This window comes from Octodon degus, unplaced genomic scaffold (genome assembly GCF_000260255.1).
Source record: "Octodon degus isolate 3935 unplaced genomic scaffold, OctDeg1.0 scaffold00025, whole genome shotgun sequence".
NCBI classification, from domain to species: domain Eukaryota; kingdom Metazoa; phylum Chordata; class Mammalia; order Rodentia; family Octodontidae; genus Octodon; species Octodon degus.
This window is the reverse complement of record NW_004524601.1, coordinates 4,821,848-4,832,084: the sequence shown is the minus strand read 5'-3', so window position 1 is coordinate 4,832,084 and position 10,237 is coordinate 4,821,848. Positions and strand designations below refer to the sequence as shown.

Genomic DNA, 10,237 nt, shown 5'->3' with positions numbered 1-10,237 from the left:
CTTGCTAAGCTTGTTCTAAGTAGGTGCTTTAGACCACTGAGCCATCTCTCCAGCCCCTCCTATCTTTTTTAAAGAGTGTTTCTTGAAAGAAGGAAACGAGCCCGTCAGTGGGTCAGCTAGCAAGTGTCCAGAGGGGATTAATGCTGGTCCATTTGGCATCTGACGGAGCAAACTGCTATGCATAAGCCTCTTGCGTCTGACTTGGGGTCGCAGGGTGGCCTCTGTGACAGCAAGGTGCTCCCCTGGCAGCTTTCAGAGGAGTAATTCATTGCTTTCCCCAGGATTTCAGCTGCAGACCCTGAGTGGAGAAGGAACCCTCGGGGCTTGCTGTGCGCTCTGTCCCCAGCTCTGTGATGCGCTCTCGTGGACCCACCTGTGCTGCGTTGTCTCGGCGAGCCCCAGAGGCACACATGCGTGCACGCGTCTGCAGGGAGCGCTCGCTCCTTTTACGCTTGCAGGAGTTTCAGAGTTCATGTTGGATATTTTTCTGGAGGAAGAAATAGCTGTGATAGCAGAAGATGGAAAGCAGCTCATCCACGGCCATTTCTCGTGGAAGAAAGCAGGCAGAGCAGAGAACTCTTGCTACTTAACATAGCGGGGGAGGGCCGGTGAGATAGCTCCGCAGGCGAAGCCCTTGCTTAGGCAAGCTCCAGGGCTACTTTTCAATCCCCGGCACCACATGCCGCGCCGGCCCTGCCCCCGGGCGCGCTGGGCGGTCCATGGAGTCCAGGCGTGGTGGCGCATGCCTGTAACCCCAGCGTTAGGGAGGCAGAAAACAGGAGGATCGCTGTGAGTCAGAACTGCGTAGTGAGACCTTGCACGCACACACAAAAGAGCGGGGAACTCTTGCTTTTGTGACTTTCTTGTTTTTCTTTCTAAACATACATTTTAAGTTCTCATACAGTAAAATTGACCTTTTTGTGTGTGTAGGTTTTTTAATTTTAGCAGGATGGGCACAGAACAGTTCTGTTACCTCCACAGCCTGCCCTAGCCACCACTATTAACGAGGCATCTTTTCAACGTGCAGTCTGTGTTTTTGCGGGTTCCCCCCTTCACACCAGCTTCAGCGCTGTCTCCTCCATCTTGGCTGCAGGTGACTTCGCCGTCCTCCTGAAGGCCGGCATGACGGTGAAGCAGGCCATCGTGTACAACCTCCTGTCCGCCATGATGGCCTACGTGGGCATGCTTATCGGCACAGCCGTGGGCCAGTACGCCAACAACATCACGCTCTGGATCTTCGCTGTAACTGCAGGCATGTTCCTCTACGTGGCCCTGGTGGACATGGTGAGACGCTCATGTTCTCTTTTTAGCCTAACCCCTGGGGGGTGGGGTGCCGCTTGCAGAGTGGAAGGGGTGCTGGCTTGCAGTGAGTCTTACCTTAGAAGTGGAGCCTGCGCTGCAGGCCCGCAGTGTCCGCCCACTTGCCCACAGTGGACGGCCATCTCAGTCCAACTGTTTTGGAGAACAGTTGGGATGCTGAAATTTCTGACCAGGGGATGTCACTGTATTTTTAAAAAGCAGTGCTATATGTGGTTAGGGAACAGTTACACTGCCCTGCAGATCTTACGTGGTGGGGACAGAAGTGTTTTATTGCTGTCAAACAGAATCTTTTTTGAGCATGGTGTGTGGTTAAAAATGGAGAAAAACGACACCTATGTGGTAAGCTCATCTTCTTTAGACAGTGGTATATATTCAGAAAGATTCTATACACTTTATTGCTTTCGCTTAAAGCTAGTTAAGCTCACCATTGCCAGTCAGTCTGCCTTGCTCTGTGCTCCAAGACCCCAAATACGACCATGTTTCTGTGGAACCAGCAACTCCACTTGTCTTTTAACCAGGTAGCCCATTCCCATTTATTCCCACATAGTCTGTCACATGTCTTATTTCATGGTTGTGCAGCCTAAATTTTTAATCACAGGTTTAATGCTTATTTTCAAAAGCTGAAACATGGGAAGAATAAGAAGAAATGAATCTGAATTAATTCTTGAAATCTGGGCAGCGCTGGCTTCCCAGAACTCTGGGTTCTGTCTCAGCATCCCACGGACTCTTCTTCCCAAGGACCCCCCACCCTGCCCCATGCCTATCCTGAGGACACCCTGTGTTCAGCCCCACATCCCTGCCCGTGCTCTTAGCCCTGTTCTTCCCAGCCCTGTCTGCCCTCCAGGCTGGGCCCGTCCCTGTCCCTGAGGGGAGGTATCTCTGAACTCAGCTTCCCCTTCGTCCGCCAGCCTCTTGTTCTACTCCCCCTGGTTGGCAAATCATTGCTTATTTTTGTTTTTTCTTTCTTGAGTACAAAGCATAGGTTTTCCCCATTGATTTGCAGGCAGGATTGCCTTTGTGAAATTTGCCAGGGTCTTCTGTGTGGCTTAGTCCCCTGGTCTGCTTGTCCTCCAGCAGCACCACAGTTGACCCGTCCTTCTGCTCTGGGGCAGGCCTTCCAGGCGCATTCCACACTGTGAGAACTAGCGCTGAATGGTGTGGCTTAGGGTGGGAGGGGGTAGGGGCTCCTGGGGAAGGGTTTGAAGGGAAGGCCGCTTGTTCAGAGAAGAGAGCTCTTCACTGCGGTTCTTACGCATGTCAGAAGCACACAGCACAACTTGTTTGCCACCACAGAGAGGAGGCTGGCATGGCCCTGGGTTGCCTCTGTGGTAAGATGTCGGAGGGAGCTGTAGGAACATACGGGGCCCAGCGGAGTGAGCAGAGGGGCAAGTGGTGAGCTGGTGATGCTCACGACATCCCTTTGGTAGCATGCCTACTTCAGGACATGTACCGAGGAAACACCCTAAAATACCTGCTGCAAAGGGACATTCTCTGCAGTGTGACAGTTGCATTGGAAGGGCTGCAGTGTTCAAGAGAAAGGGAACAGGGCTGGCCTGATAGCTCAGTGGACTAAAGCGTCTGCTTAGGCAGAGCACGGTGGCTGGGGTTCGATCCCCAGCACACTGTGCCGGCCCTGCCCCTGGGGTGGGCTGAGACTGCGATTGAGACTGGGCGTGGTGGTGGCGTGCTTGTAATCCCAGCTCTTGGGAGGCTAAAAACAGAATCACTATGAGTCTGATCTGTGTTGTGAGATCCCATAGACCCTGTACTAAATATGGAAAAAGAAAAAGAAGAGAAAGGGAACAGAGTTATGTATATTTTCTAAGATTTTGACGACTAAAATTACTCATTTTCTTTCTTTTTTTGCTCCGAATGCCTTGAGGGCAGGTTTGGCTGGCTTGAGTTGTGGGGATCGAACCCCAGCAACCTGAGCCTGACTGCTTTGCTGAAGCAGCCACTTAAAGAGCTGAGCTAAGGGGCGGGCCCCCTAAAATTACTCATTTTCTAAATGTTGAGTAGAAGAAATGAGTTAAAAATGGTCACTTTTACTTTTTGTACTGGGGATCAAATTCGAGGCTCGTCCTTGTCAGGCAGGTGCGTATGCTGCCGAGCTATGTTTTTGGCCCAAAAGGGGATTAAAAATGGTGTCCATATCGTCAGCAGTGGCTGTGAATCAGATTGCGGTGGGCCGTGCCAAAGAAATGTGACGCTAAGAGCCATTCGAATGCCCTGACCATACTTTTATTTTATGAAGGCCACTTTGGCTATAGGAAAATTTTTCTTTCTTTGAAGCCCTTCAGTAAGACCTCAGCAGGCCACACAGTTTAATTTGAGGTCTCTGTAGGACATCTGAGTGAGTCAGGGCAGGGGCAGGCTGTCCCCTGTTGTCACGGTCGAGTGGCCTGGGTGTCAGAGCCCAACTCGGACGTGGCCGGGTCAGCGGCCAGCACAGCACTCGCGCCTGAGTGGCAGGGCGGCAGCGCGGAGCTCTGAAGGAAAGAAAGGTCCTCCCCACAAAACTGAGGGGACAGGAGGGCAGCACCTCTGCTAGCAGTGCAGCGGGGCTGCGCCGTGTGGGCCTGACAAACGTGTGGCTGCTTCTGAGGCTGCGCTTCCTCTCCGCAGCTCCCAGAGATGCTGCACGGTGATGGCGACAATGAGGAACACGGCTTCTGCCCCGTGGGGCAGTTTGTCCTGCAGAACCTGGGGCTGCTGTTCGGCTTTGCCATCATGCTGGTCATCGCGCTGTATGAAGACAAAATCGTGCTGGACATCCAGTTCTGAGCTCTGCAGCTGCTCCAAGGTGCGCGTGGCCCGCGTGGGCCTGCACTGCTCAGAGTGCGAGGACGGAGCCTCGCCGTGGCTGGTGCTCAGCGCTCGCTCCCAGCAGAGGGACATTTCACCGTGGAGACGGGAACAGACAGGACTCCGCGCGCTAACGTCAGTGTATGTGTGATTCAGACTCTTAAAAAAATCATATAAAACACTAAAGTAGTCTCCTTATTAGTAGAAACTTCTGTGGCTATGCAGAAATAGGAATTGAACCAAAAAATCATTTAAACCTTAAGAATATTAGAAGCGGACGCTGAGCAGACAAGTCCACGTGCTGAGGATGAGACTGCCCTTCGCTCGAGCCCCGTCTGGACCGCGCGCCAGGGTCAGCTCGACACAGCCTGGAAGCCGCGCAGCAGACTGGGGGCTGGGGGAGGGCTCAGGCTGCAGGAGACGATGAATTAGCGTTGGGAAGCCCTTATTCTTGAATCTAGAGTTACTATTTTTGTATATATTTGCATAGTGTCTGAACTTGCAGCCTAAACTACTGAAACTTGTGATTGTATGTTTGTGTGAGCTTCAGTTTAATGACAGATTCATAATGGTTCTTTGTACTGTTGTAATACTTGGTATTTGGGGTATTTTTCTGTTTCTTAACCATAATTTTGTTTCTGTTTGGGGTTGGGGGGAGGGGCGTGTCAGCATGTGGTCGTATGTTTTTCCTTAAGATGACAACCTCCTGTGACACATCCGCAAAGTGAACCCAGATGTGGTCCAGCTATTCAGTTTTCCAGCTTGGTGACACTGGCTGGGTTCGTGGGGAAATTCCAGTTCCACGTGTTCGCAGTTTGGCCTTGGGGCCCGGGCGGTGACTGCAGTGAGGCCAGGGTAGCAGATGGTGACACTGGCAGCCGCGAGGTCAGTCTGAGCTGCAGTCTCTGGCCCCTCTGTGCCAAGATCTGCTGTAGGTGCCTGACGGGAGGGACCGGTGTCCTGCCCTGTGCGCGCTGTCCTCCTGGCTGTACGTGTGGATGGGTTGTGAGGCGCGCAGGCCATGTTTCCCCCGAGCTTGGCGTGGTGGTCTGTCTGCCAGTCCTGCATGTAGACCTTGTTTACACTTTGTGCCAAGGCTTCTCCCGGCTGGGTCGGCGCACCTGGCTCTGCTGCCTACTGCGTCTCCACCTGCTTGGAGCCGGTGTCGCTCTTCACAGATCTTCCGGCTCAGCTCGGACACAAGAGAGCCGAACGCTCCATTCCATGGGAGGCGTCTCCGTGGAGTCCGCCTGTCCTCCCCGTTCCCCTCCACTTACTCTGTGGAGTTTTGTTTCACAAACAAAACCAAACTTGAGGAGCATCGTGTGCATCAGGCGTTGACAGACCTTGATGCCACAAAGAGGAGAGCATGTGTGTTGTACATCTTTAATTTATGCTTGAATCTGGAAATTGCTTCTGCTTTTCTCGTGGCCTCTTTGTAATAAGTCGGAGTATTTTTTTAAAACCACAGATATCATTTTTCCATGTTGGGCACTGAATTGAGACAGCCCTCAGCTCACTGCTTGGCTCTTCAAGCAACCTAGCAAAAAGGTGCTGACGTTTGGCTTAGTACTGCCAACCTCAAGGGATCTTGCTTTCTGAACCAGGAAACACTTCCAGTTCACTTCGGGTCTGTGCCCAGGAGGATTATGCATTCCAGCTTGAAATCTGCTTCATTTAAAAGCAACAGCTGGAATATATTCCCAGTCTTAAAATAAATGCCTCATTTAAAGCTGATAGATTATGCTAAGGTATATACAGTTTTATACTCTTCTGAAGTGGTATTATCTTTCTTTGCTGGATTTTCTTAGCTTCCTAAGAGGGCTGTTAACAGTTGCTGCTAGTATTTTGATAGGGTTCCACCAGTGTTTAGTTTTGACATCATTTTTCTAATACATAGTTTGAAGTCTTCTAGACAATCTCAATTCTACTACATTTCTGTTTGGCTCCAACATTCCATCAGCGGACCAGGCTCATCTACCGTGCGTCTGTTGGAGGTCCTTCACGTTACCTGTACGGTGCTGTCACTGTGTGACGTCCATGTGGGTTTTGGTGTATAGCACATTGCACTCCGTCGGCTGTGATTATGCTTAGAGGCGCTGTAGTTCCTGTGCACAGTGCGAGTTCTCCATTAGCGGGGAGTCGGTGGCTTAATTGTGATTATGGTCCTGCAAGGTGATTCTTGCTAAAATATCTAGACTTTTTTTGTTGTAACTGAAATCATTTTTAAAAAATTTATAAAGCTGGAAATGATCATATGCTGGTTTTCTTTGTCAACAGTGGTGTGTCATTTTATGTATGTTCCTGATGCTTACGGAACTCTCCCAAAATAAAGTTATTCCAAAAGAGCCAATACACTGTGTCCCTTACTGCTTCATAACGTGTCCTCTGTCTGTCTCTGTCTGTCTGTCTGTCTGTCTGTCTGTCTGTTTACCTACCTACCTATTTTGTGGCCGGTGCCAGCGATCAAACCATGGCCGCTGTGGGCTTGCCGAAGCAGGTGCTTTAGACCGCGGAGCTGCTGCCCCGGCCCATGTGTCCTTTATCAACACAGCATGCATTATAGATTGACATTGCGCTCACACATGGCAAATTTGTAGTTAAGAAAGTTACTTAGATTTATTGAAGCTAGAAAACTGGTTCGGACAGAACACTGTGTACCCCGCTGCCTGGCAGGAAGTGGCCGGTGTCAGGAGTTGAGCTGGCACAGCAGCGCCACGCCGCGCCCGATCCAGTGCTCCTCGGGGTGGTCGGAGGGGAGCGTCATGGCGATCACGAAGTTGGTGGAGTGGCCCGTGGTGGACAGCGTCCCTCTCCGCTCACTGGTCTTGTACAGCGGTGCGAGGTAGCTTGGCCGCCTGGGGATGTCGGCCCGCCTGCAGGGCTTCAGCCACATCTGGAAGGAAGCAAGCGCACACCTTGCGTGAGGCCGAGGCCAGGTGCCCGTCGGCGTGCACGGGGCCCTGGCGGGCTCGGTGCAGCCAGCACTGCTGTGAAGGGGCCAGACATTTTCAAAGAACCATCACAACTCCCTTCAGAGCCTGCTAGAAGTTCAAGTGAGAAAAAGCAGCAGTTCTTCTGGTTTGGGCCCTGGGTCCTGCTAGGTGGGCTACGTTGGCGTTCAGCTCACTGAGTAGCCCAAGCTGCCTCAAACTCAGCTACTCTTCTGCTTCAGCCTCCTGAGCCCAGGTAAGCGCCAAAGCAGTTCTTGCCGACTGCCCGGTTAGTCCTCCCCTCCCCATCATAGTGGTGCTAAGTGTAATAAGATCAGATGGACTTTAAAGGGAGAGAACTGTCACTGCTGACACGAGTCACCAGTCTTCCTAACTTAAAGCCAGTCCCCAGAACTTCAGGGGCAAAGCAGCCCTCGGAAGAGCCAGATGCCTGGGCAGCCGCGCAGTGAGGGAAGGAGCCCTCCCATGTGCCTGCTGCCACGGCTTGCAGCCTGGCAGGACGGCCCCGCCCTGCAGCAGGGCCTCTGATCGCAGTGAGCGCTCACTCCCACCTCTGTGGCCCCGAAGGTGGACATGCCTTGTGGCTCAGGCCCTCCTGGAGCTCACTGTGTAGCCCAGGTTGGCCTCAAGTTCATGGCAGTCCTGCCTCAGCCTCCCGAGTGCTGGGATTACAGGTGTGATCCACCGGGCCTGGCAGATGATGAGTTCTATACATGCAAAAACCTGAGGACTACTACAAAATTAAAACTTGAAAAAAATTTCCAACATACACATTAGATCCATTCTTTAGAGACACAAATTATTAGACAGAGTTAGAGCAGTACTCACAGGAAATAGAGTGCAGGTCCACAAAAGAAAGGTGGATCGGGCTCTGGCTCTGGGTAAGTTTGTGTTTTGGGGGTGGGTATCTGCAATTTGTGACTCTGTTTACAGAGTGTGGGCTCAGCTTTCAGGTGAGAGGTTTCCTGTACATAAGTAAAAGGTGCCGAATATACTATAATAACCTAAAATAACCGTTGTTCGTATAACCAGATCGGAACCTCTACAACCTGAGCTGCGTAAACCTTTGCACCCTTACCTTTGGGTGTCAGGTGTTTTGAGCAGTGAGAAAAGTAACTTAAGAATCTGGCACCAGAGAAGTGGGCTGTTGGCTGTAGCTGTGTCTGACCATGTGGTTCAGGAGCCTTCGGGATAGCTTTGGGGAGAACTGGGAATGATCTGGAGATGCCAGCTGAAAAAGCAGAGCTGGAACCCCGTAGGCAGTGTCCTACGGGAGATTCTGGTCAGGGCTCAGAAGACCAAAGGCAATGAAGTCCTGGCCTGAGAGGTTTCTGCTGAGGAGGGGGAGGGGGAGGGAGAGGAGGAGGGGAAGGAAGAGGAGGAGGAGGAGGACTGCACTGGCTGCCAGACTCCAGACGACGTGGGCTGTGCTGTGGCAGAAAGTTTGCGTACATCTTGCTCGTATCCAGCCAGAGACTTTGCCTGAGGCTGAGATTAAGGGTAGGGGGCTAATTAACTGCAGAATAAGTTTCAAGGCAGTCAAATGTAGAGCCCGTGGTGTGGCTACTGTTGGGGGCTTTTAGCCAAATCATATTGGGAATCAAGAGCAAAGAGCCCAGCAGAAGGATTTAAAAACATTGTGTGTCTGGCCAGAAAGGAAGCTCCAGTAAAGCTGGGGACTGCAAAGACAACAGAGATCTTGACTGCTGAACCAGAACAGAAGAACAGAAAAGATGGCCTGAGGGCATCCCCAGAAGCAGCAGGACTCTACCCTCTGCAGTGTCCAAATTGCAAAGGTGAAAAGCTGCTTTGAGAAGAAAGCTCAGAGCTTCGTGTTCCGGAATGGCGGTGGCCTAGGGAGGCTGTTCCTCGGGAGTTGGTTCCCAGGCACTGGACCCCTACGGCCAACGGAGAAGGAAGCCTGGCTACTGCTTCATCTGGCAGCAGACCTAGGCATCATCCATGTGGAGCTGGTTCTAGGTGCATTTAAGGATGCAAGAGTTGTGCGGTCAGAAAGGCTTCCACCCCGATTTCAGCAGCAGCCCTGGGATGCCAGGCAGTGTGCCCAAGAGGGCAGCATGAAAAGTTGTGAGTGTGAGGCTGAGGGGGCAGCACAGACTTCAGAAGCGTGGGGAAGCTAGGAATGTGGGTGATCTGCTGCTAACTGCAAGGAGGGGGCGAAGCCAGCCCCAGGGAGAAGGCATGGGAGCTACTGCCACCCGCAGTGCCACAGGGACGGTACCACCCAAACCCCTCAGAGGTCGCATCTTGCCACAGATTGCTGGGGTGCATGGAGCTGTAGGATTCGATGGATGCCCTGGTGGGTTTTGGACTTGCTCTGGTCCCACTCCTTTGTATCCCCCATTTGTACCTTTCAGAATGGAAATGTCTGTCATGTGAATGTTGTCTGTCATTGCATATTGGAAATGCATAGCTTTCTTTTCATTTGTACGGGGGCTTTCAGCTAAGAATTTGCCTTACATCTCAGAGGAGACTTGGGACTTGGACTTCACAGCAATGTTGAAACTTTCAGGACTTTGGCAACTTTTAGAGAAGAACCAAATGCCTCCTGCATAAAGGGGTGTGTGTGAGTCTTTCCATGCTGGGGCAGAATGCTATAGTCTGTCTATATGTTCCCAAAGCCTCATGCAGTCATGGGGTGGGCTTTCCAGAGGTGGCTGGATCCAGAGCGCCTGGTGCTGGGATCTGGGATCGAGGGCGTGTAATCAGGACATCAGCCCACTGACTGCTTTGGCACAGAGCTGCCTGGGTAAGGGTGTGAGCGCCACAGCTGCCCTCAGGCAATAGCCTGGACTCAGTGTAAGGGACATGGAAAGCCTTGTCTGCCTCTCTTAGTGCCTTTGCGACCTTGTGGATGCCATGAGCTGTTCTCTGCTGCCCTGGGCTATGTGCCACTCTGCCTTGGAGCCATCCAGCCTGTACAAGTTGTGAGCTAAAGAAACCCTCTCTTAACTGTGGGTGTTGGGTATTTTGTCTCAGCAACAAAAACAGTAACCAAGACAGGCAGACATTTAAATAAGCCTTAAGTATCTTAAAACTCAGTTTGAAGCAATCAAAAGCCTGAGAGCCAAAAACACAAGAAATTATCTTGATTAAATAGAAAACCTGGGCCAGCCAAATAGCTCAGCAGATTAAAG

The 10,237-nt window shown here is 51.7% G+C and overlaps 2 protein-coding genes across 7 annotated transcripts in view; one reads left to right on the top strand and one right to left on the bottom strand.

Annotated features, from left to right (window-relative positions):
- The window catches only part of Slc39a10 (solute carrier family 39 member 10), a 96,571-nt gene extending 90,106 nt beyond the window's left edge, over positions 1-6,465 (top strand). For all 4 annotated transcript variants that reach the window (XM_023712375.1, XM_004628613.2, XM_023712374.1 and 1 more), the window contains exons 9-10: positions 1,094-1,284; positions 3,946-6,465. In XM_023712375.1, coding sequence (XP_023568143.1) covers positions 1,094-1,284; positions 3,946-4,104 — 350 coding nt within the window. In that variant the 3' untranslated portion in view covers positions 4,105-6,465. The remainder of the gene's footprint in view (positions 1-1,093; positions 1,285-3,945) is intronic.
- Positions 6,466-6,767: 302 nt separating this feature from the next.
- The window catches only part of Dnah7 (dynein axonemal heavy chain 7), a 268,173-nt gene continuing 264,703 nt past the window's right edge, over positions 6,768-10,237 (bottom strand). For all 3 annotated transcript variants that reach the window (XM_023712349.1, XM_023712350.1, XM_023712351.1), the window contains one exon: positions 6,768-7,021. In XM_023712349.1, the coding sequence (XP_023568117.1) occupies positions 6,815-7,021 (207 nt within the window). In that variant the 3' untranslated portion in view covers positions 6,768-6,814. The remainder of the gene's footprint in view (positions 7,022-10,237) is intronic.